This window comes from Capsella rubella, unplaced genomic scaffold, assembly GCF_000375325.1.
Source record: "Capsella rubella cultivar Monte Gargano unplaced genomic scaffold, Caprub1_0 scaffold_1, whole genome shotgun sequence".
Taxonomy (NCBI): domain Eukaryota; kingdom Viridiplantae; phylum Streptophyta; class Magnoliopsida; order Brassicales; family Brassicaceae; genus Capsella; species Capsella rubella.
The window spans coordinates 9,216,812-9,244,767 of NW_006238923.1; the positions used below are offsets into that span (position 1 = coordinate 9,216,812).

Consider the following 27,956-nt stretch of genomic DNA (forward strand, 5'->3'; position numbering starts at 1 on the left):
CAGTCCCGAAAATATATATATATATATATATTTTTTTTTTGGTAGTAAAAAGGGAGTTAAACTCCCATTAGAAAGAAAAAAGAAAGAATTCAAATACAAACTCGACGCGGTATCGCAACTCCCCGGACATCATCAGACACCAGGACATCTACACAACTAGGGCTGGAGTCAAGCAAGTGATACCCCAGCTGGGTAGTAAACGCATAGTTAGCCAACCCATCAGCTAGACGATTAGACTCTCTATGCACGTGAACAATTCGGACTATCCAGTCCCTTGAAATCAAATCATGGCACATCCGTACAAGGAAAGACAGGGAATGAGTAGGACTGATCCCTGTCTTCAGAAAACCGACTACTATTTCAGAATGCACCTCCACCTCTATACGCTGAGCTCGCCTCTCCCATGCGATATATAAGACATAGTAAACTGCCCACAACTCCACCAAAGACGCCGAGCAAATCCCAATATGTAATGCAAACCCGACTAGCCAATCTCCCCATTCATTCCGAAAATATTTTATTAGTTACACTTTCCGCGGTTCTATAAACATTTATTGATTTAATGTACCATAATATTGTCAAAACGTATTTTTAATTGATTATTCTAATTATTATTATTATGATTATTTTTGATTATTCTAATTTGCCGACAGTCAATGCTCAAATTAAAACCTAAAAGGACGTATGCAAATATTTATACACTCAAATTGTGCATAAATGTAGTGTGAAAACGTAGGAAAAAAAAAACCTTGAACCTTATTATTGATTCTTTTGTTTTGTTAAACACTGTTACGTTGTAGAGCACTACTTATTAAACTTTGAGTTATGTGGTCGTGAATCGTGAGACAGTACAGACCATAAACCATAAATGAGGCCAGAATGATATCGTATTTCACTAATATTGTTTTGTATGTATGCACGTAACGTATTTGTAATCCATAGTTTAGACTTTACAAACAAAAAAATAAAATATCTATAGTTGTTTGGATATACGCTTTCTATATTTGTCATCTTCTATTTAAATTTATCTGCGACAATCGAGATGCACACACATAAATCCATATTTCAACAGTTATATTCGAACTTAGCCAATTTCTAAAGAATTTTTCGGTCTGATGAGGTCGTAATCGGAAACCCATCTTCTCCACTAAAACATATATAAGAAGCCAAAGTTTGGGCCACTCGATCTTGGATTGGAAGAGAATAAAATTTATAGATCGATGTAAAAGATTAATATTTGTGATTTATTTTTTTCTTTAAAGGAGTTTATCATCATGAGAAACGACTTTGTTTTTGTAATAAGACGAGCTCAAGTTGACAACTTGCATGTCTACTTTTAATTCTCACGGTCACGTACACGTACCAAGGTATGTGCCAACTTTGTCCACTTCACGCAAGATATGTCTACTCATTCCATTTCTTTGTAAAATTGTGTGATGGACAGTCTATTGTATGGATTTGTCTTGTCTGGAACATCACGAATCGTAAAAGGAATAATCAACAAAACAAGAAAAAGAAAAGAGAAAAAAAAACAGTAAAAGCAATAAAACACTATGATCGATTCGTTATCATGCAAATGGTCTAGTGAACTTGTATGTGGTGAAGCTAACTGAATTGGTGGCTGGCGCTGAAGCGTTACGGTTTGTTAATCAAACTTGGTCTAATAAACTTGTTTCATGGGAGAAGGTGATGGTGTAACGGGTTTCGGGCATGTGATCTATCATCTATCACATGAATGACGAAACCAAATATATTGTTCTTCACACTGTCCGATGTCTTAACAGTCCCTCTCTGTTTTAGCCTTTTCTTTTTCTTCTCTATAACTATTAAAGAAAAAGGTCCTTGCGTCAAACAGTCCTATATGTATAAACATTGTTTGCTGCAGACTATGATTATCTAAATATCATTAAGAAGCCCTGTAAAAAGATAGTTACACTAAGTTAATAAAATCACGGTATTGCATACCCAAATTAGTTATAATGGCGACGTCTCCTATTACTCAAACTCAAAAGAGTATTATTGATGGAGTTGGCAACGAGTTATTTTCGTTGTAATAAAAGTCAGCAACATGCATGTTAAACGAATCAATACTGTACTTGTTTGACCCGAACGATAATATTAATAAAGAAAAATTGTATGGTATCATGCAAATTTCTGTAAAACTATTTACAAGTTGCATTTAATGATCCGTCTTAATTTGTCCTTTTTCATTACTAATAATAAGTTGCCATTTTTTATTTGTTTGGTTGGCTTTTCCAAGTATTTAATTTTCTTCCTTTGAAAATTTTAAAGTTTGTACGTACTTTCTTATTTTAATCCCAATTTTGTAGTCAACCTATGAAAGAGATGTATGTTTCACTGTTCCAAAATAATAGTTTTGCTTTGTGTCCCAAATAATAGTTTTCCTTTGTGTATTTTCAACGAATTTGGATAAAACAGTCTGTAAGTAACGGTGCATTCAATAAGTTAGGATAAATCGTATGTTATTGTATATCATATGTTATCTGCTAAGCAATAAGAGTATACGAACGATGACATATATTGTATTAATACACTAATGAAACCGAGACATACATGCAGATTCAAAACGTTAGATTTTTCAATCATATATTGCTAACAATATATGTTAAAACGTTATTAAAGTAGAATGATCTCTAAAACTAGAGATAAAAAAAATACAACTAATAAAGTCTTGATAAATCTCACTCTGTTTTAACAAATACATCAAATGATATTTCTATAATTATATAAAGTTAAAAATAAAGGAAGTTTACGCTATCTGATCAAACCCTCACGGGCCATTTGACTTCTCGGTTTGGCGTATATCCCAAATCAATATATTTATCTCGACAAATCTCACTTTGGTTCATTGGACTTTTTGCATGCAGAATATTATAATGAGTCCAAACATAATTTAATCATACAGTACTTCGTCTGACAACCAATCACAACCCTATAAAGAATCTAACACAAATATAGAAGAAAAAATATAGTCGCAAATTTAAGAAACAACAACCCCATTAGATTTCCCCAGGTTTCATGGTGGCATAGACACATATCTTCATTTTCTACCCCCTGAAGTGAAGAACATGTGCACTTGTGTCAACTTGTCCATTTCTAATCCGTTGTATCTAATCTAACGATTAATTATCATGTTCTTTTATATTAACATTATTGATCACAACCTTGCAATTTATAAACACTCTTCTGGTACATATTTCAATAATTTCTAACAAATTTTTTTCTTTCAAATGACTGTTAAAAAACGCCAAATTGTTGTTTATAAACCAATAATTAAAAAAAACAAAATAATTAATTTATTGAACAAGATTCGTGTAAAATGAATTATCCGGTTTGGTGACGGAGACCTTCCAACATTTAATCTCTCCGTCAAGACTTCCACTGACTATCGAAACGACACCGTCCGACTCCGTTTCTTTAACCGCCGCTAACGACTTAACCGGTTTGGTATGACCAGAAAGAACCTCCAAACAACTATAACTAGAATCCGATCCGCGTCGCCAAATCCTAACCGTCCGATCAGCAGATCCACTCAGCAGCAAATCAGAGACATTGAACAAGCTCAGTATTGCTTTATCATGTCCCCTCAACGCACCTCTCACCGCCATGTAATCGCAAGTGTCCTCCCTCTCCCAAACCAAAATAGACCGGTCACACGAACCGGAAAACAAAACCGATCCGTCGTCGTTTAATGCCAAAGCGTTAACCGCCGATTTGTGCTTCTCCAAAGTCGCGACTAACGTGTGACGTTTCGAACCGGTCGGTTTGGTCCAAACCCGGATACGTCTATCCGCGGATCCGGTGTATACTGTGCCATTCGCAGAGACGGCGACAGCATTGACGGCGTCATCGTGAGCTTTGATGGACTCTTTGCAACGAAGATCAGAAGCTCTCCAAATCTTCAAAGTCTTATCCCAAGAGACGGAGTAAATGAACCCGTTGTTAACGGCGAGAGCTGTGACGGCGTCGGCATGTTCGATCCAGAGACGTTTTTTGTGACGGCGCACTTGAACGTAGTTTTTAGGGAGAGCAAAACGTCGTAAACGGTCGTTCAAAGTCGGAAGCGTCGTTAACTGCTTATAACCGCTTTTCGCCGTTAACTTCCAAACTCCGATCTTACCGTCTTGGTGCGCCGTGAAGATTTTCTCACCGGAGAAGCCGACGGACTTGACTGTTCCCGAGAAAGGATCCTGGCCGTTGAATGTGTCGAGATGAGCACACATGTCGCGATCGTAGATGCTGACTTCGTGTCCAGAGACGGCGAAGAGATAACCTCCGTTGACGGCGAGACAAGTTACGGGAAGACTCCGTTCACGGAGTTTAAAGGAGGAGGTGATAAAGTGAGAGACGGTGAGGGGGAGAGTGTCATCGGAGGAGATTTTCTGGAGAGAAGGAACGGAAGGAAGCGTCTGGAGAGAGAGACTGCTGTGGAGGCTGCTAGAGCCGGTGGTGGTGACGTCGCTGAGTGAAGAAGATGACGTGGCGCTTTCGCCGGAATCCAAACGCTTGGGCGACTTCGTTGTTCGTCTTCTGTCTGAATCGAACAGCTTTGAGAGAACTCTCATGTTTCGGTTTCGATGTTTGGTAATAATAGTAAGAAAGGTTTGGTTTGTGTGAAGTGAAGAGATAGATTTGTATATAGAGAGAGAAGCGCGTCGTGCAGAGAGATGAAGCCACGTGGCAGGTAAGTACAGAGCGGCGCTTACTAAATTTCTGGGTGTTTTCTAAACTTCAAACTATAAAGACTGATTGTATAAATATGTTTTTGTACTTATAGACGACTGAGGGGGTATAATTGTAAATATGAGAGCCGATAGTCAAATAGCCAATGGTGGTGGTGTGTTTGTGGTTGTGAGGGTAAAGAAAGAAAGAAACAAGAAGTTTGAAATCAATCAACAAAAGAAGAGAAGGGAGGAGATTTGGGTTTATTTTGCGTTACAGCATTGATGAGGTTGGATGGTAGTGAATTGGCAGTATGGGTTAAAGAAAAGAGTAGGACCTAAATAATTATGTTATCGAATTATAGCTAAAACGTTTTATTGTGAAGATATTGTTTTAGTAAGTTTTTTGGGATGATGAATAGTTGTGTGAGTTGTAATAAATGGGTGTGTGAGTGCATAAGTGGGAAACTTGGACGGGAAAATAAATTATGAGATTGGTCACATCGTTGCTGGAAAGTGGAAAAAAGTGTGGCTGATTATAAGGTGAGAGACACAATGAGATGAAATGGGGTCAATGTCAAACCCGGGAGCTATATTAACCGATGACCAAAACGATATAAGATAAATTAGTTTTGAAAAGAAAAGAAAAAAAAGTAGGACATGTCGGAGTCGGTCGTTATCAGGAGTAGACAGTGAAGCAGCAGCGATGAGACCGAAGTTGCCAGCCCAAAATAGTGGAAAGGTTAACTTACATAGTAGGAAGGAAGGCTCGTTGCGTCTTTCTTGTTTGTTTCTATGAACCTATACTACACGAGCTATCGTTTTCGTGGTTTTGATAGAGAAACCATCACGCCGTACGCTACTTATCAACATTTCTTCTTCTTTTTTTGAAAATTCATGAGTCAAATGTGCTTATGTTGATTTTAGTGCGATTTAATAAATTTGGGGTTTCTTTTTTAAGAGGGGTCTGTCGGTCAGATAATAAACTTGTGTTTTTTTTGTTATGTTTTTTTTTATGTATTCTTTAGTTTTTGTACTATTCAGATTATGACTATTATCATCATTTTATACATCAATTCATAATTATCTATATGATAATAATGGCTTTTGCAATTACTATCTGTGTTATTATTAGCATCTTTTGTTAATACATGTGCTATTAGGATATTTTGTATGATTCTTTTTTTTTTTGTGTGGCATGATCTTGTTCTTTAAAGTTCTTTTTACTCTAATGTGTGATTAGTTTATATCCTTGAGCTAGCGAAATGGGAACAGAAGTTGGTTATTTCTTTGATTATTATTCAAAGTACACAAGATTCGTAGTACACTGGAATAGAACACGAGAAAAGTTGTGTGGAAGTTGTGAAACTGTTGTTTGACTGAGGTCTCCTTAAAAGTTGTTGCCACTGGAAAATATCAAATCAAGGATTTACACTCGACGACTATATTGTGGTCTCTCTTTTTAAAAGAGCTGACTGATTCTTGTCAATAAATGTTGCCAACTTGGTCAAAACATTACATTTTAAAAAATCCCTTATTTAAGTTGAATAGTATGCTTAGTTATTTAGATATTTCATCATTTTAAAACTTGAGGAATTTAGAGTTTAAACTTAAATTATTTCGAGACTAGATCAATGGAACCTCCAGAGAAGCAACTATGTGATGTGGCATTCTTAGGACAGAACAAACAACATTTACGTGGAAACAAAGATACATTTCATCATTAAGCTCCACTGACGATCATATATATGCGTTGTAATATTGTTTTGTAATGATATGGAACGGAAAAATTCAAGTGGTCGATTTTTGGAGTTTTCTGAAATTGCTTACTATTCTAAATATAAATGGAAAATATCTTAAAAGAACAAAACATTCTGTAAAGTTAAAATAGTATCTTGCAATATATAGGTTGTCAAACTCGAGGAGCACTCCTATGTTTTGTTTCTAACTCTATTTATTTTAAAATCATATAATATACACATCATTACCTAGATAATAACTAGCTATCACTTTTTAAAAAAAAAAATGGTTGAAAAATTAAATAAAAAAAGAACGGTTAGTGATCGTGGAACTTTCTCTATCAAGTAGTATGATATAAGAGATGAAAATGAAGCTTTCGATGGTTAATACTTACTTGATAAGAATAGCCCACATTTACGAAGTGGTGATTTCATAGATAAGACTAAAGAGATCACAAAAGAGATGGAAAAAAAGGAAAAAGAAAAAGGAAAAGAGAAAAGAGAGGTATTTTAATAAATTAGTTTAGGGACCAAAAGACACAAACCAATACGAACATCCGTATGCACTACGCGTACGGCTCTTTCTTCACTCGTTTATGGGGTCCCTCAGCTATAGTGGAAGATCCCCAAACCCAACCCAAGTAACTGGCGCCTCATCAGTCATCACACATGCATGCACCCTTTTTAATTTCCATGCGCTAAATATATATACTTCACGCCTCACTGATGAGCACAAATATAATAACAGTTTTCTGACCTCGTAAACCAAAATAGGTACGTCGCTGTTAGGTAAAACTTTACGACAAATGGAGCCGGAAGGAATTGGAGATTAAGTTTATACCCGAAACTTATAAAACGATCCTTTGGGAGTTGGGATGTAACATATTATATGCCCTTTTTACCATCTTATATTGTATGAAACATTGATGTTTATACATATGTGCATTTTGGTTAGAAGTTTCTAATTTTTTCCAGACGATATGATTAGAATTGTATTTTCAATGTTCTAGGAATTAACGCAACTTCTATGTCTTTAGCGACTCGAAAACGTGAAAAATGTTATACTATTCAATTCAGTATATTATCTAATCATTTCTTATATAAACCTTTTGTTTTTTCCCCGGTATTATTATTACAAACACAACGTTTCTCATAACAATGGAGAAATAACGAAATACAACAAGATCATCACAATCATCCATACATATAGATAATAATATTTCAAAATAATCTTCTTATCATAACAAATCCCACCTTAGAGAAACAAGAAAGAACCGGCGATGGATGTAACACCAACGACGACCGCAGAGACGCCAAGAGCGGCGCCTTCAGCAGTATCGTCAGAGCCTGAGGGTCCGTTTGCGTAGGAGGAGTCACTTCCTACAGGACCAGCCACTGCAACATCATCATCACCGGGAGCTGGAGCTGCATTGTCGTCGGTTGTTCCGATTTGGTCATCGGTGACTGGTGCTTCGACATCATGATCAGTTTTGGAGGCAACCGGAGCTTTGGAGGGAGATGCTGAAGGAGATGGAGATGGAGAGGAGGCAGCTGCGGCTAGGCCAAGGATGGCCATGAAGACGAGGACGACCACTACGATAACGTTTTGGCGACCCATTCTTCTCTCTTCTCCTTCTCACGTGTGTAGGTCTTTGTTAGTTTATTTTTAGGGTTTGAGGTTTAGAGATTGTGATGATTTGGGATGAGATGAGTTTTATGTATATATAGTTGTCTTTATGTGATTAAGACAAAATCATAAATAGAAAACGTTTGAACTACGATTGAGGATTACCGTACAAATCTAATGTAGCTCGACTGGACTACCTAAATAAGGTATTTGCGCAGATATAGATTGTGAATGGTGACATGCCAATGTACATGAATCTATTCATCAGATATTTACTACAGTATATGTATTAATATATAAGTAAGTGTTACGAGCTTCTTAAAGACGATCAATTCAAATATAAATTTAGAAGATGGTTTCATGGAAAACCTATAGCACTTAATCATCGTATCCACATCTTAAAAAGCATGTATTAAAAGAGTTCTATCCTTGGATTTTGGATATAAAAGCATGTGCTATGTTTTCCCTTTGCAAATTCGTGATTTTATGAATTAAACATTGTATGAAGTTGTTCAAAAGAAAAAAAAAATAATGCCACCTTATATCAGATGGGCTTTTTAGCCATATAGCCCAAAAAAATTTCAAGGCCCTTGAATCAGTTTCGATTTACGATTCTGCCATCAACAGCGAGTTAGGGTTTTACACTCTTAACCATTTTCGCTCTCAAATCTTCCAGAGACATTCTTCTTCTTCGTGTTCTTTTTTCTTCCCATTTTAACTTTCTCTGGAGTAAGGAAAGAAAAACCAAGATCTGTAGTTCGATCGGATCGAGGGAAGCTCGAAAATGGCGCTGGCGTTCGATGAGTTCGGGCGTCCGTTTATTATACTGAGGGAGCAAGATCAGAAGACGCGTCTTAGAGGCATCGATGCTCAGAAAGCTAATATTGCCGCCGGTAAAGCCGTGGCTCGGATCCTTCGTTCCTCTCTTGGACCCAAAGGAATGGACAAGATGCTTCAGGGACCTGATGGAGACATCACTATCAGTTCGTTTCTCCCTTTGATTTCTTCATTTCTGCTTTTGGATTTTTGTTAGTTTCATTCTTGTATGCTTGAAATAAGTTACTACTATGTCTAGTCTGATGAATGGATCCATCTAGTTTTTGAAAATCGATTTGCTATGTCTGTGAGCTTAGCGTGCTCAGCTCCACTAGTTTCTGTCTGTGGCTTAAATTAAATGCTAATGAATTTTCAGCTCTTAGCATTTTGATTATGTATGCTGAGTTGAAAACTGGATCTCTTTCGTCATGTTTTTCTCGTGCTGAAATTATCCTGTGGTGTGAACTTTGTGTCGTATGATCCCTATTGAAATCGAGCTCTTGTTTCATGAAATGATTTTCAAGTATTCATCAAACTCCTAAACAATATCTGCTTGGGATATGCAAAACATTGTTTGTGTTAACAGCCTATGCAATTTTGTGTAAACCTTTCTCATTTTTGCCTTAACAATGTCTGTTAAAATGAGAGTTTATTTTGACTTAGTATTTTTATAAAGATGTGGATACTGTTACAGTAGTTGCCACTCTACAGAGGATTGCATCTTTTATGTGAAGTGTAGAATTTTTTTTTCTTTTTGAACAACCAATGCTGTCTTGATTATAACCTCGCATTTTTTTTTCCAGCAAACGATGGTGCAACCATCTTGGAGCAAATGGATGTTGACAACCAGATTGCAAAACTTATGGTGGAACTGTCGCGAAGTCAGGATTATGAAATTGGTGATGGCACAACAGGTGTTGTTGTCATGGCTGGTGCACTGCTGGAGCAAGCTGAACGTCAATTAGATAGAGGAATTCATCCTATCCGTATTGCTGAAGGATATGAAATGGCTTCTAGAGTGGCAGTTGAGCATTTGGAGCGTATATCTCAGAAGTTTGAATTCGACATTAATAATTTTGAGCCACTGGTTCAAACATGCATGACAACTCTGTCCTCGAAGATGTAATTATCCTTTTTGATTTTTGAGCTACCTTTCAATAATTTTTGCATATCTGGTTTTATGGTTTGTAGAATATTGTCCTAACTTCATTTTGTTTCTCATTGCTACAGTGTGAATCGATGCAAGCGTAGCTTAGCTGAGATTGCTGTTAAAGCGGTTCTTGCGGTTGCTGATTTAGAGAGGAGGGATGTTAATTTAGATCTGATCAAAGTAGAAGGGAAAGTTGGGGGAAAGTTGGAGGACACCGAGCTTATATATGGAATATTGATTGACAAAGACATGAGTCATCCGCAAATGCCAAAGCAAATTGAAGATGCTCACATTGCCATTTTGACTTGCCCATTTGAGCCACCGAAGCCGAAGACTAAACATAAGGTGGACATTGACACAGTGGAGAAGTTTCAGACTTTAAGGAAGCAAGAGCAGCAATATTTCGATGAGATGGTTCAAAAGTGCAAGGTATGTTAAAATTTGAATATATGTTTATTGTCATTTGAATGTTTAGTGAGCTTCTGGGAAAGTGCTTTTGAAAATGATGATTGGTACCGCAGTGCATTTTATGATATGATATATGTATAATCCTTATGATTTAAAACTTGCAGGATGTTGGCGCTACACTGGTTATTTGCCAATGGGGATTCGATGATGAGGCAAACCATCTATTGATGCACAGGAATTTGCCTGCTGTCAGATGGGTTGGGGGTGTTGAATTAGAACTTATCGCAATAGCAACAGGTAAGTAAATATACTTGAAGCATCTACTGCTAGTGTTATCGGTTATGCAGAGCTGAGAAGATACTTGTCTTTATGTAGGTGGTAGAATCGTTCCAAGATTCCAAGAGTTGACACCAGAGAAGTTAGGGAAGGTATTATTTACTTTCAGTTGGTGTTGCCAGTAAAATGAGTGGAATTTGCAATATGCTTTAAATAGATCATTGAACCTCCACATTTCCTGATATGTTTAGGCCGGTGTGGTTCGTGAAAAATCATTTGGTACAACAAAAGAGCGAATGCTGTATATTGAGCACTGTGCAAACTCGAAAGCCGTCACTATTTTCATCCGTGGAGGTACTCTAGGCTTTTTCTTATATGATTACTAACGAATCTTTGACTTTTGAATAGCTGATGAGAGATGGCCATCTATATATGGAATCTAATGTACTTCATAGTATATGGTAGATGCTGTTATATACTTGATTTTTCTAACACTTTGTGACGGGATATGGTTTAGGTAACAAAATGATGATAGAAGAAACGAAGCGTAGTATCCACGATGCTCTGTGTGTGGCTAGGAATCTCATCCGCAACAAATCAATTGTATATGGAGGTGGTGCAGCTGAAATCGCGTGCTCACTTGCGGTTGATGCAGCTGCTGATAAATACCCTGGTGTTGAGCAGGTAAAAGATGATTTTTCCTCTTTGTCTTTGATTCTGAAGTGAAATCATTTATTCACAAAATCTTAACGCTGATGTATAAATGCTCTACCTATTTGCAGTATGCAATTAGGGCATTTGCAGAAGCTTTGGACTCTGTCCCTATGGCTCTTGCAGAGAACAGTGGACTACAGCCCATTGAGACACTCTCTGCGGTTAAATCTCAGCAAATTAAGGTAAGTGACTGATAAGCTTATTATCCATTGCCACTGACTTGTTTGAGGTGACTCAACAAAGAATTGAAATTTTGGTGAACAGGAGAATATTCCCTTCTATGGGATAGATTGCAATGACGTGGGAACAAACGATATGAGGGAGCAAGATGTGTTTGAAACATTGATCGGGAAACAACAGCAGATTTTGCTTGCAACACAAGTCGTCAAGATGATTCTGAAGATCGATGATGTCATCTCCAATTCTGAATACTGATGTGTTGTTACCATTGTAGTACCCTTTGGCTTCTTGGGTGTTTTTGTTTGCTTTCTATTAGTGTTTTGACACTCTTGAACATCATTATCCTTTATTTTCCCTTATGTTTTGGAAGCTTTTAATTAAGAACATCTTCAGATTTTTGTTATTGTGACTTGTCTACAGACCGAAACTCTCCTTGCTCGCATTTCTTGTCAATTTTGATCACATATGCGCACGAGTCTTACAATGTAGTTATTTAAGTTATTGTATATTCGTATTAAAGCAATACTAGTGAATGAGGATAAACGTAGTTCTACTTGTACATATGAATGTAAGGCACATGAACCAACGCTTCTATGACTTACAAAAACCCATTCCCTACTGTCATTGTACACATTCTAAACCTTTAGACCAATGTTCCCACTCTTGAGATATATAAACTCCGACCTCTTTCTTGCAATAATTGAGTTCCTCTTGTCTTATTCAATCTCAATTCCTCTTTGTTTATATGGCTTAGCTTTTCGACGCAAAAACAAAGAGTCTTGATGAGGAGTGTTTATCTCTTCTATGTTTCATGAGAATGGTGTTGTTCTACGCCGGATTTCCCATTTGTAGTCTCTTCCTTCTGAATAAATGGCTTCCCATTCACAGCGACTGTGCCATCAGTTGTTTCTTGCACTGCAGAAAGTTTGCTTTTTTCCTTATCTCCTTCAGCGACAACGGCTGTATCAGATTTTCCATCTTGTTCTTGTGCTTTGTTTGTATTCTGATTTGATAGAGCTGCTTCAGCTTTCAGTCTCGCCTCTTCTTTTTCTCGTCGTCTCTTTGCTTCTTGCTCTTTGAGCAACCTAAACCTAGGAATCACATAGATGTGTTAGTTAAAAAAAAGGACCATCTAATAACGAATGATGATACATTTCAGAAAATTTATTACTTTTCACCAGGCTTGGGCCCTTCTGGGGTCACTTTTTCTTCACCCTTCTCTCTTGGCATTTTCAGTTCTGAAACAGACTTTTGCACTAGTGGTTCTGAAATAGATTTCTCAACTTTTTGCGTTTTATCTTCCTTCATGACTAAATTAGTGAGTTTCTCCACCGGATTCTTAGCACCACCATATTTTTGAAGCCATACTTGCTGCGCCGTGCTCAAAATGTTGTTGGTCAGCCTGCAAACGCATTCTCTTTAAGCTGAAAAGAAAAACAAGCGGAAAGCTAAACTGCAGGAGAACAAGCAAAACCAATTGCTGCTCACCAATAAAGACTTAAACCAGAAGGAACTGATAGTGCAAAATAGCCAATCATCAGGGGAAGAAGCTTCGTCACGGCTTGTGAGCTCTTCATGGCTGGATCATTACTCTGCGAAGACATGATGATGATAAATTGTAAGTTGCATTCATTATCAGATGAATTTAGTTATAACTGAATGATCATTGGAGAGATATACCAATTTACATATTTTCATAACCAGCCTATTCTTCAAGCAGGAGGTACTACTATCTAGACTATCACAGATGCCAGAAGATGCTATACCTGTGAGGATTGCATAATCTGAATGGAGAGGTACTGAGAGAAGACGAGCAACAAAGGTAAGACAAGATAAGCTAACGTGTCTGGCCATCCAAGAGGTGGGTGTCCCTCCTGAGAAATAAAACATAAATTTGTAAACATCAGCAAAGGTCCGACGCTTTTCCACTATATTATTCTTCAATCAGTTAATTTTAATCAATTCACATCCATAAATAATTAAAGTGAAAAAGAGTTAACAAGAACTGGGATTCTAGTCTGGATTCCAATTTCAAAATATCGACACCAATTAATATCGAGGTTCAAGATGGATACTTACAATGAAAGGGAAGAGCCATGAGATTCCACTGCCACTCTGTCTTGCAGCAACGGTAGTTGGACCAGCAAGAGAAGGAATCCAGAAAAAGCCTTCCGTTAAGAGCCCCTTAAATTTATAAAAACAAGCATCCAATAACATGTCAAAAAAGAATCTCAAGACAAATACAGAAACAATTGGATATATTTCTTCCCAAGTACCTCATCCGCAACATTTGAGAGGGCTCTATATAACCCAATCCAGACTGGTATCGTGGCTAGTGTGGGGAGGCAGCCTAACAGATTAGACAAAATATAGCTTAACCAAAAATGTTGTCTCAAATGGAAAATCAAATGAAAATCTGAAGCAATAAACACGTACCTGCAAGAGGATTTATTCCAGCAAGTTTATACAATCTGGCAGTTTCAAGCTGAATTCTCTCCTGCAAAGAAAAAAAAAAATTGAATGCTCATTATTATCATAAATAAAGTAGAATTCATCAACAGTAAAGTTATATGAGATATAACCAATAGCAACACACTTGCTCCTACATTTTCCTTATATTTTATCAACTCATAATTGATGTAACAATGACTTAGTTAGTATGACATCAGGAAAAAAAAGAAAATCTATGTTGCAGTGTCGAATGGTTTTCACCTGATCACCAGCATACCGTTCCTGAATAGCCTTAATTTGAGGCGTCAAAGATTTCATAGCCATGGCAGATTCAACCTATAGAAAACAAAACCACCATTTCAGTAACATGGACTAAACAATTGTATCTTGGCTTAGCAGGTTACATAGAAACGAAGTGAAAAACCTGTTTTTTGGTCAATGGGAACGTAGCAGCCTTAACAAGCACAGTGAGTAGAATGATAGCGAAACCATATGAATAAGGAACATTTACAGTTGATAACCCATCTTTCAAAACCTGCAATTCAATTCAAAATCCGACCAAAATCAATTTTTTTATATACAGCACATAAAAGTTCATTCTTTCTATACAGGAAGACAAAACTTTTATAATACCTTGAGGATAGTTTCCATGTAATTGGCAATACCAGTGAACCAATCATTGTTCTTGGTGGTAGTAGTGCCAGCGACAGATTCAAAGGTTTCAGAGGACGAAACGGCGGCATCAGCGATCGTGTAGAGAAGATTCTCCGCATGGTCCTTGATGAAATCGAGAGAGTCACCTGGGTCAGGAAACGAACCTGGTCTGAACCCGAATTGAGCTACGAGAGTCCTATAACGATACGACGAAGAGGGTGAGTGGCTGAAACGGGAGCGGCGGAAATGGAGGACTTTGCCTGTGGAGAAAGAGGATAGGAGGATAAGGTTCGTCGCCGGCTTAAGGGATATGGGAGAAGCCATCTCCTAGAGAATTACAAGGTAGGAGAGTTTTAGGGTTTTTGGTTTAGAAGAAGAAAAAATGGGGAAGATTTTGGATTTTTGTTGGTTGTGTGATATATAGTGTTCTTGCTTCGCGGCTCAGTGCGTGAGACCGACTGGGAGAAGTGGAACAAACCAAATTTTTGTTTTTCTGATTTTCTTAATATTATACCCACAAACTTTTTTTTTTTTTTATACAAAATATTTCTTTTAACACAAAATATTTTTAATTAAGGTAATATGTTTTTTTTTAAATTTAATTAATCTCTATTTTCGTTTTTAATCCCAAAAAAAAATCTCAAACAGTAGACAAATAAATTATTTAATTAACTCCTATTAACGAACATTCATTCTCCTCCATCAGTTTGCAAAATATTGAATATCATATTTCAGGGAGATTTATAATTTAAGCAGATATCTGAATTTCTCAGGAAGTCATTGTACAAGCCTAAGGCTGATCGTAGCAGAGACTAAGGTTCTCTCTTTATAAGAGTATAGAGTTCTCTCTTTAGCAGGATATTGAATCTTAACTTGCTGCCCCAGCTCCAGCAAAAAATATATTTATCTTACAACTGAGCTTTTCCTTCTTCAAAAGCAATTAAACAAGCCTTATTAAAGGACTTTTACTCTCCATCAATTTGCAGAATATTGGAATTGTTTTGGTTTAAGCAGAGAATTGAATTTTCTAAGGACCTCATTGTCCAAGCCTCAAAAAAGGCAGCAAATATTGAAGTTTCTGTCAAGTTGTCCCAGCACAACAAGACAATAGAGATTGATGCCACCAATAGTAGGACTTTTATTCTCTTATCAGTTTCTTAAGACATGCCTTAATAAAGACTAATCTTAGCAGATATTAACAAGCTGTCCCAACTCCAGCAAAATATGTTTTCTTTGGACAGTAGAGCTTTCCATTCTTAGAAAGCCATTATACAACCCTTATTCAAAGGACTTTTTGTTCTCCAACCATTTGAATTCTCAGGACCTCATTGTCCAAATTTTAATGAAGGTTTATCTTAGCAGAGATTGAAGTTCTCTTTAAAGCAGAGTATTAATGATAACACACTGTCCCAGCTCCAGCAAAATATCTTTTAATCGGATAGACATCATTGTTCAAGCCTTAAAAGGCTAATCTTAGCAGAGATTGAAGGTCTCTTTATACCAGAACGTTGAATGTTAACTTGCCATCCTATCTCCAACATGATATCTTTTAGTCAGACAATTTCCCCATCAAACAAGCCTTATTCAAGGACCTTAATTTTCCATCAAATTTGCAGAATATTGAACCATATTTGTTCCAGCAGATAACTGAACTTTCTCAGAACACACAGTTCAAGCCCTGATAAAGGCAACAGAGAGATTAAACTTTCTCAGGACACATAGTCCAAGAGCAACTAAAGTTTGTGTCAAGCTGTCCCAGCACAGCAAGAAAATATAGATTGATTATCCCCAATATTATTCGGACATGACAAGCCTTTTTTTTCTTACGGACGTAATATCGGACAATTTCCCCAACTTAGAAACCGGACATACACAACAATCATGTAATGTGTTACTCCTTTTCCTTTGGGGTTTAAAATAAAACTAAAACCAAAGACAACATAAATACGAAGTCTTTGGAAGAAAAAAAAACCCCCGACGAGGATGAATCCAAATAGGGTTTTTTTTTTTTTTTGAAAACTCTAAATCTCCTTAAAACAGAGAAGAAAAAGAGGGGTTTTGATATGCCGAAACAAAACAATCAAAAACCCTAATATGAAGAAGAAGCAGAAGAAAAGGGCTCTGGATTTGTCTGGGAAAAAAAATCAAATCTTGCAGAGAAGGAAAGAAACAAGAGTCATAAAGAGAATTGAAATTGTGGAAACTGAGAATTACCAAACATCGAAACCTCTGTTTATATAGAGCTCTTAGTTTAGTAACCCCTGTGATGGGCTTTAAGAGCTTAAGCCCATATCATTGTTTTAGGTTTTCCTTTTTTCATAACTATTTCCCTTTTTCTATAAGTATTTCCAATTATTTTTTGACAGCTTTTACCTTTTCCATTTTTATTGGCATCTTTTATTATTTTTGGGGAAATACATTATATTTCTTTTTTGTTTTTTCCTTTTTTGCGAGTTTCCCTTTCTTGTGTAAAAACAAAATCAAAATATTATTACCCCAAAAAAAAAAAAAACTCAAAATATAATGACGTGAAAAAGGATAACTAGTTAGTAAATAACGTTTTTATTTTTATTTTTATGTTTGCAAAAAGGAAAATACTTCTAACAACCAATAAATTAAGGAAAAAAAAGAATGAACATATGGGAGGATAATGATTGATGATGATGGATCCAATTGTTGTAGAAGTCTCGTTCGTCATTGCCCAGTATTCACTGTTGCATTTCCCATATTGTTTCCCACATTCACTTGTACATTTATATTTTGTTTCAACGGTACTGCAACCACAAATAATTATCTTATATACATCAATTATAGCAGAAATGGTAATAATAAGAGATAATAATAAAATTCTATTGATTAGAGTAATACGTTTATTAAATTTAAAAAGAGAAAAAGAAAAGGTAAGAAACGAACACTCTGATTCGGGGTGGCGCTTGGGTTTGATGAAATAAGTCCAGGCGCCCCAACCAGTAGCTCCAAGTACCAACAACGACGGAAATGAAATACCAAGTGGCAATGCTAAGCTGCTGCTGCTTTTTTCCCCTTCGGACTTCCCTGAAGTATCTTCTTCATACACACAAACACTATCACATTTTAGCGTACTTGAACCTATATATAAAGGTCTAAAAATGGTTTTCTATTTACGTAAAGAGAATACACATTTTCTGATCTTTTGACTATCTTATCATAATTTGAAAAGTAAAAAGAATATTATAAAGAATAAACGTACCATCTTATTATAGCATGCATAGGTAAGAATATGACATTATGACAAAATAGTAATTACCGGATTTGCCTCCTCCACCGCCGCCGCCAGTGCTAGGGCTGCCACCACCACCGCTAGTGTTTGGACTGCTACTACCACCACCGCCAGTGCTAGGGCTGCCACCACCACCGCCAGTGCTAGGGCTGCCACCACCACCCCCAGTGCTAGAGCTGCTTCCACCGCTCGTGCTTGTTGAATTAGTCCCGTTTCCACCACTATTGCTAATGACATATAGCTCGAGAGCGTTGATGAGTGGGTTCAAATTTGAGTCTGGTGTAGCTTTAAATGTCAGATAGGGAAGCCTACTCGTAACCACACCTCTCAGAGAAGCTTGCATCACTGCCCCGTAAGGTGGCACGATTATATTTGGACCCACTTGCTTGTTCTCATAGTAAACGTAGAAAGATCGCTTTTGGTCGGAACCAAGGCTTAGTGGTTCCGAGAAATAAATGACAATGTAAAATGTTAGTCCGGCAAAAGGTAGGCTTATGTCATAGAAAGCCATGTCCTTCTGCGACCAAGAAGTCCGAAGGACTATCTCTGGTGGTCGATTGTCTGCCCCTGTTGTGTTTATAGAAATGGCCGAACTCTTTAGATGTGTCACCGCCACCGTTGCAGGCTGCCACATTCTATCATATGGATCAAACGGGGACCTGTATAAATAATGTAAAGCTTATGAATTAGTTAAACCATATACTCTATCATCAGAAAAAATATATATTAACCATATGCTTCACCCAAATGTTTAATATATCTTCATTTTTATTAAATTTGTTTCTCATCAAGAAGGTCAAAAAATTTGTATTAGTCTTTAGCTATATAAAAAAAACATGGTAATGGCTATATTAAAATCCTATGATCATTTTCATTCATGTATTGTTTACCTTACTAATTCCTGCGCACCGTAGGCGGTCCTTTGCTGGAGGATGAAACCTTCCTTGGGGCCAAGATCGGTGTACATAGAGTCGTCCAACCTCCGTACTTCAATGGTAGAGACAAAAGGGTGCTCGTTCAAAAGCGTACGAACAAAGCAAACACTTGTGTTCCCGTTCTCAGGAATAAATATCGCTTCAGATCGAGTACCGCTGACGAAGGTCGTTGTGATGACCGAGTCTCTATGTTTTCCATCATACACGACATCGAACTTGGGAGCCTTGGATTCTCCATCGTAGTCTCCGTAGTTGAATCTCGTCCTAACTAACACTTTCCCACCTTTATCCACCGGAATGTTGGAGTAACAGTTGTTGTCTCCCGTAGGAAAATACCGGAGTGTGGTTAGAGAATCAGCCGTTTCGACTATTGGTGCATATTTAGACGTCAAACCGGTGTTTACGAAGTCTGTGTCTCCCACCCACGTTCCGTTGTCAGCGTCAATATGCGAACTTGATGATCCACAGTCTATGCTTATGTCTGAGACCAATCCACATCAAACTCAAGTCAGACTAATCTACTTAATTAGATACGTTTTCTCAAATTTGTAACACTAGAAAACACCAAACCTTAGGTTTATTTAGTAAATATATATAACGTAAGTTGAATAACTAACCGGCTGCATTAGAAAGAGATATGATGGAATAACAGAGGAGAAGACAAAGAAAAGAAGCTTGAGCCATGTTTGATTCTTCTATCACCAACACCAAGAGACAAAACTGTGTTTTCATGCGTTTATTTTTACGTACATGGTCTATATTAGTGGAAGATATTATCCATTTGACCCCTAGATTCTATAGAAAACATAAGAATACCCCATATATCTTTTAATTTCTCTAAAACATTCATGCTTAGAAAGAAACATGAATTCTAAACCGCGAGTATTATACAGTATTTAACTATTTATCATATTAATGACAACTTTATTTGCGTTAGGATTTCATATGTACCTTTTCTTCGGGTTTAATTTAAGAAGCAAACACTATGCATTTTTTTATATACTTCATCTATATTTAATATGATCAAAACGTGGATCGAAGTAATGACACAAAATGGCACATTATAAAAGACGAAATAATTCGATGACAACAAAACAAAGTAAGACTAATACAAGAATGTGCGAACTGTTAGTTGTAAAGGAATGTTCAGAGTAATTATAGGATAATTGACTTAATTAGTTCGTAGATCATAGAAGTTCGATGAGTTGTCCGTCGTCGAATATGTTGGTCAATCATACGTGATGTGGTACCGACTAAACCAACAAGGCAACAACGTTGGGAATTAGTTACATTAATTTGTTCGGCAGCTTTCCGGCTAGTATAAAAACAAACAGTTGCTAGTATAATAACATTTTCTAGTCATCTTTGAGTGTAGTTTTTGAAAAGTATTGGCACTAATTGGCAATATTTAGCAAATCCGTACATAAATTAAAATTTATTCAACCTTAAATATATATGACTTCAATTTAAAACTTGGTTATTCGTTTGGCTAATTTTATAATATCCACATGGCTGGTAATAATTTTTTGTGTTAGATAATCAATATATTAACATCCTCTCCCCTCACATTTTGTTTTCTTCTCATTTGTTACCTCTTTTCCCCGTCAATCTTTCTTATTTTATCACCTTCACACGTCGCAATTTACACCAAATTGGTTAAATGAGCTGCATGCTACTATATCAAATCGACGATTAAGAATTAAAGCTGCCATTATTTTTATTTTTTTTGGTATATTAAAAGCTGCCATTATTACATGCACTATATTAATCTTCACATAACCAATCATTCCTATATGACAAGTGTTGCGTATACATTAGCTGAGATAATCTCAATTTGTCTTGCCTTCTAGTACACCTTTCTCTTCCCTCCATTTTCGATATACACCTCTAGAGAGAGAGAGAGAGAGAGAGGTTTGTGTTTGTGAGTTATCATACGAGGAAATGAAGCAACCAAAGCTGATTCTGAAATACGTTTTTGTCTCTATCTACCTCACTCTATGATAGGTCCCAATCAAGAGCTTATAAGAACAATAAAATTTAAACATTTTTCTCTATATTTCATTATAAGATGTTATGACTATTTATAAGGGCAATCCTAGAATATAGGAGATAGACATGAATCTAAGATTTAACATAATCTACCTAAAACCAATAACAACAATAAGATCACAAATGATATTCTCATTGTTTCATCCTTATCTTAGTTGATACCGGTTTACTTCGGTTATGTTCTCATCAATACTCCACCCTCCAAAAGAACTTTGTCCTCAAAGTTCATAAGAAACCTCATGCATCTTCTTGGATAGCTTCTTCCCATCTTCTTCGCTTGTGTCGTCTTGTCTAACTAGAAGATCAAAGGGCAGCTTCCCGTGGCTACAATTTTTTTTCTTTTTTTTTAATATGAAAGATATAGATTTTGATACCACAAATGTGGTCCGGATCAAAACGGAGAACGATGATAAAAATAGGGTTTGATACCACAAGTTTGGTCCAGATCAAAATCAAGATAGATAGTGGATGAAGGTTGCTATTGATACCACAAAGTGGTCCGAATCAAAAGCGAGATGAAGGCTCTGATACCAATTGATAGGTCCCAATCAAGAGCTTATAAGAACAATAGACTTTAAACATTTTTCTCTATATTTCATTATAAGATGTTATGACTATTTATACATGTTAAGGACAATCCTAGAATATAGGAGATAGACATGAATCTAAGATTTAACATAATCTACCTAAAACCAATAACAACAATAAGATCACAAATGATATTCTCATTGTTTCATCCTTATCTTAGTTGATACCGGTTTACTTCGGTTATGTTCTCATCACTCTACCTCTCATCCTCTTCTTTTTTATACAACTACGTAGACCCGAAAAAGAACTCATCAGAATCCGACCCGGTTACACGTCTTACGATTACTACATCCAACGACAGCTCAACAAGACGCTTAACCCTAGGCTACGTACAATATGGATGACACGAGACTGGGACCGTAAGATCAAAGTGTTCTCAAGATTCTTCCAAGATCTGAAACATCAAGGTCTCTTGTCCAACGCTTCTAAATGTCTCTGCATCGGAGCTCGAGTCGGGCAAGAAGTGGAGGCCCTGAAACGTGTGGGCGTAACCGACTCGGTGGGAATGGATCTGGTGCCCTATCCGCCGTTGGTGATCAAAGGAGACTTTCATCATCAACCGTTCGATGAGGAGACGTTCGACTTTGAATTCTCCAACGTGTTCGATCATGCGCTTTACCCGGACAAGTTCGTTGGAGAGATCGAACGGACATTGAGACCAGGAGGTTTATGTGTTTTATACGTGGCTCTCTCTACACGCTCGGATAAGTATTCGGCGAATGATCTGTACAGTGTGGAGGCATTGGTGAGGCTATTCCGACGATCGGACGTGGTTCATGTCCGAAATGTAGACGGCTTCGGGTTGGACACGGAGGTCGTGTTTAGGAAGAAAAGGGATTCGTCAATCATAGTACGGTCATGATTTTTAGATTTACTTTGTGCTTAAATTTACAATTTATTGTTATGACTTATGTCCCACAGGGGCGGACCTACGTTATAGGTGGTGGTGGCAGCTGCCACCAGTAACCTATAAATTGTTTAAAAATTTACTTTGTACATAATAATTAATGTAGCAAAATGGTTATGTTTACACGTTTAATATATGAGAGATGGTGAGTTCGAATCTTGCAAGTGTTACTTTGCACCCATTTAAATTTTGGGCTGGATCCGCCCCTGATGTCCCATCGATTTTAAATGGGGGAAAGTGTGTGTTTAAAGTTTGTACGTTCGTTAGAATTGCATGATTATATATGAATAGCTCAACGAACCTTATGCCAAAACGTATATCCGATCATAAGGACGATACCATACTGACCAACGTTACTAATAATCGGAGTGAAAATATTTCGGAGTTGGAGTAAAGGTAGTAGGTTTCGTGTTGCATGATAATTTTTAAAAGATTTAATCTTTCTACAAAAATGGCATTTAAGCAAGAAGCAGAGAGAATAGGATCTTTCGAGAAAGAGGCAAACTTCATTGCATATTTCTCTCATCCCATTTGTGTTATTCTACTCAACTAAATTGTGCATCTCCATCTTTCTTAAGTAAATTTCTATAACCAAGCATATAAAACAATTGTAGGCATGTAGCTTTTTTTCTCCCAACCATGGTCCATAGTCCATATAATTAATCATGTATCATGTATGCATCTAGTTGGAGATAACCTACACGGAAAGGAAATTTAATAAACTACAAATCATATATATAAAAGTAAGGTTTCACTCTCTCTTTATTGGTGGAAAAACATTTAAGGCTTTAATTTTTTTTATAAATAAATAAATATTTATGACAATCATTCAATACAAAATTTAATTATACTATAAGTTATAATCAAATGACAAAAAAATGAAAGGACTTAATCATATATCATTTAACAAAATAAATAAATAAATAAATGTTTATGACAATCATTTAATACAAAATTTAATTACACTATAAGTTATAATCAAATGACAAAGAAAATGAAAGGACTTAATCATATATCATACAACAAATTTTATAAGCCTTATTGGTGGAAAATTATTTAAAATCATATATATAAAAGTAAGGTTCCACTCTCTTTATTGTTCCATTTTGTATTTATTTTTTAAAATATAATATTTATTTTTAACCAAAAACACATTTAATCATATACATTAATTCATACTTTAAATTCACACTTTACTACTAAAGTGAAACTGAAAATTATATAAATTTCCAAAGACTATTGGTTTTCTTTATTGAATTCCAATTAAACACACTATAAATTATAATTATAACTCCTTTAATTTAATTATTTTAAAAATGTAAATTACATCACTTCTTATCATATAAATAGTTATTCTCACATCCTTCTCTACCATATCTCATATCTTCATTATTTTCTTTGTTTTTTTTTTAAGATCTTGCATGGGGTGAAAACTCATTTAAAATATCATTGTAAGAGTTTGACTAATTATTTAGTTTAAACTTTTGTTTTCAATTTTATTTATTTTTTGTTTTTATGTATTTTTTTATGTCTTCATTGTTTTTTATATTTTTAAATGTAATACATATGTATAATAATATTTTATGGTTATAAGAAAATCAAGCTAAAGAAACCATCTTCATTCTTTTACTTTGGATGTTTGTTTCTTTCTCACATATTCAATTTATTTTCAAAAGTATGTAATTTTTTAACAAAATAACTTTTTGTTATATAATTATCAAACCAATTTGTAAGACATTCTTTTAAGAATAATGATCATTATATTTAGTTTGTGATTCAACATGTAATAATACAAAGAACATTATAATTTGTTTTAAGTTTGAATTTTATACTTGATTTCCTATCTAAAAAACAATTTGATATTCCATTTTTTATCTATTATATATACTACAAGGATGAAAAATATAATTAAACCTAGAAATATAACTTAAATTAAGAGGAATATAAAAAGAGATTAAAAATAAAATTATTTCTTGGGAATTTTTAAGGTTTCACTCTCTCCTTATTGGTCCATTTAACATTTATTTTTTAATTATAATATTTATTTTTAATTAAACCAAATATCTAACACATTTAGTCATATACTTTAATTCATACTTGAAATCCACACTTTACTATTAAATTGTAACTTAAATTATATAACCTTTCAATTGACTATTTGTTTCCTCCATTTAACTTCAATTAACACACTATAAAATATAATTATAACTCCTCTGATTTAATTATTTTAGAATTGTAACTTACATCATATTTTATCCTATAAATACTCATTTTTACATCCTCCTCCACCATATATGATATTCTCAATATTTTTTTTGTTTAATTTTTAATGTTCTTGCATGGGTTGAAAGCTCAATAAAGATTAATTTAATTAAAAGTGGGTAAATTTAAAAAGTGGAATTTTTAAAGGGGTATTTTTTAAATTCTCCCAATATCATTCCTATTTTTATCATTAACAATATTTTTTTTTTTTAAATACTTAAAAGTACTAAAGAAAATTAATATCAAAATTGATTAATTAAACAATTAATCAACGAATAAATTCAAAAGATATGGATGTATGATTCTATTGTATGATTTAAATAAATAACATGTAAAAATGTCATAAACATTAAAATTTAGTTAATCTATTTTTTATAAGTAATAAATAAATTAAAATAATTAAATAAATATACAGCAACTCGCGCATATGCGCGGGACATTACCTAGTACTATATGCATTTCATGTTTTCTTGTTCAAATTAATATTTATGTTTAGTTGTCTTTTGTTTTTCGTTTTCAGGTCCAATAGGCCTCAACATTATTGCTAGACTATTAAAACCCAAAATGGGTATCTTGCAACAGTGTTTTGTATCTTATATAAGATACAAAACACTGTTGCAAGATACCCATTTTGGGTTTTAAGAGTCTAGCAATAATGTTGGTCTTATATATTATTCTTGCCATATATTATATATATACCCTAGCAAACGTTAGCTTTATTATTTTACGGCAGAAGAACCCAAGAGCAAAAAGTATATGATCGTGAGAAAACTAAGATAAACTTCTTCTACTTAGTCCGATAGAGAGACGCCAATTATCAAGGAGGTTATCCGGCACAACTCCGGCAAGAAACCACTGGAGGGAATGAGCCCAAAACGGCGAGCAACGTGATCCGATTCCGATCTGCTCCACCGCCGCTTTTGCGTAGACTTCCGGCGACGGTACAAAGAAGCTTGGTTTATCTATAGCTGCTACCTTTGACACCATCCTCGTTGCCACGTATAACGGCACCTGCCAAATTGGTTGACACACGAACGTGTATAATAACGTTATTTTCTTTTACGCTGAAGAAAAAGAAAGAAGTACCTGGCATTGGACATGAATACCAAACTGCTTATATTCCACATGTAGGGATCTTGAGAGTGCATCAACATATCTGCATACACGTTCATGCATCATGTGTTTAGAGTTATTAATGTGACAATCTAGTAGCTAGATATAAAATATAATGATAGAGTCTACTTAGATGAATAATTTTGGCTAAAAACTCTATATAGCTGTCTTTGTTTTTTCTTTTTTTTACATACAACATTTAACACTCTAGACTATTAAGGTTCTCTCGTATGATTTATAATCCATTAATTTACTCTGCACCCACCTAACTGGAGTATTAATAGATAAGAAAGTCACACGTACGTGTCTTCATCGGGGAAGATATGCACCACGTGAACTGGAATAGATTAGACATTCTTTAATTTGGATAGTCAAGCTCTCCACACAAGTGCTAATTGCGTATTTATTATACAACAACCACCAAGAAAAAGAAAGATCGGAAGGGAAACCTTAGTCTAACAATTATGCAATTCACTACTATGCACTTTTGTAGGGGGACTTTTATTAAATTGAGAAATCAAAGTAGCCAAGTAGGTGCATGCATATTGCTGAAGTTCAAAACAAAAATGTTTATAGTCATTTTAGCACTTATTCCTTGTCAAACTATAGATGTTCTCTAAGATTCTAACTTAAGGAAATATACAAAAAAAAAAAAAAAACTTAAATTGAATATCTTAGTAATACAATTTGTGATATTTTACTAATGTCCCTAATGAACATTTTTCTTGTGGTCACAAAAAAGTAGTCACGGTTCTGTTGGTTACTGGTTATAGTATACGTATTTATGTATAGAAAACGTACGGTTGAACAGAAAAAGAAAGAAGTAAATGAAAACGTGAAAGTGGTTAGTTGTCCTTACGCTTTGGTGGCGGCGTAAATGGCGTAGAGAGGATGAGAAGGGACAACAACGGCGGCACCGGAGCTAATATTGACGATGGCTCCTCGACGGCGGTGAAGCATTGGTCCGATGAGAGATCGTGTGACCCATGTGGTTCCTTCAAGATTAACCCTCAGGATTTTGGTCCATGTGAGTTGGTCAACCTCGTGGAAGAACATGGCTCGTGGGTAAGTTATCCCAACGTTGTTTATCAGAATACCAACTTCAACGCCTTTGATCCCTTCTTCGATTACTCCATAATCTCCTCCTCCTTCACAATAATCAACAAAAAGAAAAACACTTTAAAGAAATTTAGTTGTTTTATATTTTTAACTTTCATTGTAATAAAATCCCACAGAAAAAAATAAAACTTTTCATTGTAACAAAATTTCTCTTATCGATGAGAAATATTTGAAAAGTTATTTTAAAACTGTTGAATTATGTACTATTTATTTGCAAATCTCTAACAACAGAATATATATAATAAGTGTAACAAGAATAATTATTCTTAATTACTATCATCATGTAATGTACTTAATATACACACAATAAAAGTATAAAACACAATAGTATATATATAGATTAGTTTTACAGGATTGACCAAAACTAAGGAGTGCATTAACTATATCAGGGATTACCGGAGGAGAAGTCAAATGGAATGTTCTTGATCTTGATGTGGGGGAACTCTTGTCGGAAATCATCAGAGACAGACTCAAGCTTAGAAAGGTTTCTGCTGACTAGGATGAGGTTAAGGCCGTGTTTGGCCAGCTCGTGAGCAAAGGCCCGTCCGATCCCCTCGGTGGCTCCAGTGACCATAGCCCACGAACCGTAACTCTTGAGCCGCTTGGGGTTTGTGAGGAGGAATCTTGTGATGAACCATTTCAGGAGAGGAAAGAATAGTCTAAGGAGAGAGATAAAACCTATGAAGCATACGACATGGAGGTGCCATGGCTGACTCTCGGAGGTGCATGCTCTCTGCATGTTTTGCTTTCTCTTTTTCTTTTTTTTTTTGTTTGTGCTGATTATTTGTTATGAGATTTGGGCTTGGAGCTAACTAACTCTTTATGTAGGAAAATTAGAGTTGAGATAGAGAGAGTTATTTCTAAATGTTTTTCATTATATTAATTTGAACATAATGAATGAATTTACAATGCACTCTAGCTTACAAAGAAATGCCAAATCAACATATACTATTTAGGTTGAGTAAAAATATGAAATACAGAAAGGACGAATATGATTCTCTAGGTTAAGCAAGGTTTTATCCTAATA

The 27,956-nt window shown here is 35.5% G+C and overlaps 7 protein-coding genes across 7 annotated transcripts; 2 read left to right on the forward strand and 5 right to left on the reverse strand.

Moving 5' to 3' along the window:
- Nucleotides 1-3,226: 3,226 nt before the first annotated feature.
- On the reverse strand, nucleotides 3,227-4,763 carry LOC17898664 (protein JINGUBANG). Its single transcript, XM_006303462.2, has one exon. The coding sequence runs from the start codon at nucleotides 4,584-4,586 to the stop codon at nucleotides 3,318-3,320; it is 1,269 nt and encodes a 422-aa protein (XP_006303524.1). The 5' UTR covers nucleotides 4,587-4,763; the 3' UTR covers nucleotides 3,227-3,317.
- A 2,770-nt stretch (nucleotides 4,764-7,533) lies between these two features.
- On the reverse strand, nucleotides 7,534-8,110 carry LOC17900177 (anther-specific protein BCP1). The gene has a single exon (XM_006305770.2). It carries the CDS (start codon nucleotides 8,037-8,039, stop codon nucleotides 7,677-7,679), a length of 363 nt encoding a protein of 120 aa, XP_006305832.1. The 5' UTR covers nucleotides 8,040-8,110; the 3' UTR covers nucleotides 7,534-7,676.
- A 642-nt stretch (nucleotides 8,111-8,752) lies between these two features.
- LOC17899560 (T-complex protein 1 subunit epsilon) lies at nucleotides 8,753-11,995 on the forward strand. The gene is made up of 9 exons (XM_006307148.2): nucleotides 8,753-9,031; nucleotides 9,668-9,986; nucleotides 10,095-10,443; nucleotides 10,587-10,719; nucleotides 10,798-10,850; nucleotides 10,950-11,052; nucleotides 11,216-11,382; nucleotides 11,481-11,594; nucleotides 11,677-11,995. The coding sequence occupies exons 1-9, from the start codon at nucleotides 8,833-8,835 to the stop codon at nucleotides 11,845-11,847; spliced, it is 1,608 nt and encodes a 535-aa protein (XP_006307210.1). The 5' UTR covers nucleotides 8,753-8,832; the 3' UTR covers nucleotides 11,848-11,995.
- A 109-nt stretch (nucleotides 11,996-12,104) lies between these two features.
- On the reverse strand, nucleotides 12,105-15,136 carry LOC17900092 (ALBINO3-like protein 1, chloroplastic). Its single transcript, XM_023788907.1, has 10 exons — nucleotides 14,677-15,136; nucleotides 14,468-14,578; nucleotides 14,305-14,379; nucleotides 14,029-14,089; nucleotides 13,869-13,942; nucleotides 13,672-13,776; nucleotides 13,359-13,466; nucleotides 13,081-13,184; nucleotides 12,764-12,994; nucleotides 12,105-12,683 (listed from the first exon to the last, which is right to left on the reverse strand). The coding sequence occupies exons 1-10, from the start codon at nucleotides 15,019-15,021 to the stop codon at nucleotides 12,395-12,397; spliced, it is 1,503 nt and encodes a 500-aa protein (XP_023644675.1). The 5' UTR covers nucleotides 15,022-15,136; the 3' UTR covers nucleotides 12,105-12,394.
- A 2,248-nt stretch (nucleotides 15,137-17,384) lies between these two features.
- LOC17897719 (uncharacterized protein At1g24485) lies at nucleotides 17,385-19,623 on the reverse strand. Its single transcript, XM_006304500.2, has 5 exons — nucleotides 19,509-19,623; nucleotides 18,847-19,372; nucleotides 17,984-18,615; nucleotides 17,611-17,763; nucleotides 17,385-17,471 (listed from the first exon to the last, which is right to left on the reverse strand). Exons 1-5 carry the CDS (start codon nucleotides 19,621-19,623, stop codon nucleotides 17,392-17,394), a joined length of 1,506 nt encoding a protein of 501 aa, XP_006304562.2. The 3' UTR covers nucleotides 17,385-17,391.
- Nucleotides 19,624-20,832: 1,209 nt separating this feature from the next.
- Nucleotides 20,833-22,390, forward strand: LOC17897984. The gene is made up of 2 exons (XM_023777259.1): nucleotides 20,833-20,878; nucleotides 21,717-22,390. The coding sequence occupies exons 1-2, from the start codon at nucleotides 20,833-20,835 to the stop codon at nucleotides 22,388-22,390; spliced, it is 720 nt and encodes a 239-aa protein (XP_023633027.1).
- A 3,010-nt stretch (nucleotides 22,391-25,400) lies between these two features.
- On the reverse strand, nucleotides 25,401-27,751 carry LOC17897761 (very-long-chain 3-oxoacyl-CoA reductase-like protein At1g24470). Its single transcript, XM_006305349.2, has 4 exons — nucleotides 27,326-27,751; nucleotides 26,670-26,958; nucleotides 25,784-25,853; nucleotides 25,401-25,708 (listed from the first exon to the last, which is right to left on the reverse strand). The coding sequence occupies exons 1-4, from the start codon at nucleotides 27,666-27,668 to the stop codon at nucleotides 25,469-25,471; spliced, it is 942 nt and encodes a 313-aa protein (XP_006305411.1). The 5' UTR covers nucleotides 27,669-27,751; the 3' UTR covers nucleotides 25,401-25,468.
- Nucleotides 27,752-27,956: the final 205 nt, after the last annotated feature.

Excerpts from the sequence above, each read along its gene's own strand:
- LOC17897984 (XM_023777259.1), top strand. The coding sequence starts at position 20,833 with ATGAAGCAACCAAAGCTGATTCTGAAATACGTTTTTGTCTCTATCT. Across the intron at positions 20,879-21,716 it reads ATACGTTTTTGTCTCTATCT|TCATCACTCTACCTCTCATC; the intron begins ACCTCACTCTAT and ends TCGGTTATGTTC.
- LOC17899560 (XM_006307148.2), top strand. The coding sequence starts at position 8,833 with ATGGCGCTGGCGTTCGATGAGTTCGGGCGTCCGTTTATTATACTGAGG. Across the intron at positions 9,987-10,094 it reads ACAACTCTGTCCTCGAAGAT|TGTGAATCGATGCAAGCGTA; the intron begins GTAATTATCCTT and ends TCATTGCTACAG. Across the intron at positions 10,444-10,586 it reads AGATGGTTCAAAAGTGCAAG|GATGTTGGCGCTACACTGGT; the intron begins GTATGTTAAAAT and ends TAAAACTTGCAG.
- LOC17900092 (XM_023788907.1), bottom strand. The coding sequence starts at position 15,021 with ATGGCTTCTCCCATATCCCTTAAGCCGGCGACGAACCTTATCCTCCTA. Across the intron at positions 13,467-13,671 it reads CATGGCTCTTCCCTTTCATT|GAGGGACACCCACCTCTTGG; the intron begins GTAAGTATCCAT and ends TTTATTTCTCAG. Across the intron at positions 12,995-13,080 it reads TCTGGTTTAAGTCTTTATTG|GCTGACCAACAACATTTTGA; the intron begins GTGAGCAGCAAT and ends ATGCGTTTGCAG.
- LOC17900177 (XM_006305770.2), bottom strand. The coding sequence starts at position 8,039 with ATGGGTCGCCAAAACGTTATCGTAGTGGTCGTCCTCGTCTTCATGGCC.
- LOC17897719 (XM_006304500.2), bottom strand. The coding sequence starts at position 19,623 with ATGAAAACACAGTTTTGTCTCTTGGTGTTGGTGATAGAAGAATCAAAC. Across the intron at positions 18,616-18,846 it reads GGTGCGCAGGAATTAGTAAG|GTCCCCGTTTGATCCATATG; the intron begins GTAAACAATACA and ends TTATTTATACAG. Across the intron at positions 17,764-17,983 it reads CGGTGGAGGAGGCAAATCCG|AAGATACTTCAGGGAAGTCC; the intron begins GTAATTACTATT and ends GTGTGTATGAAG.
- LOC17898664 (XM_006303462.2), bottom strand. The coding sequence starts at position 4,586 with ATGAGAGTTCTCTCAAAGCTGTTCGATTCAGACAGAAGACGAACAACG.
- LOC17897761 (XM_006305349.2), bottom strand. The coding sequence starts at position 27,668 with ATGCAGAGAGCATGCACCTCCGAGAGTCAGCCATGGCACCTCCATGTC. Across the intron at positions 26,959-27,325 it reads TCCATTTGACTTCTCCTCCG|GAGGAGGAGATTATGGAGTA; the intron begins GTAATCCCTGAT and ends ATTATTGTGAAG. Across the intron at positions 25,709-25,783 it reads GTATTCATGTCCAATGCCAG|GTGCCGTTATACGTGGCAAC; the intron begins GTACTTCTTTCT and ends CCAATTTGGCAG.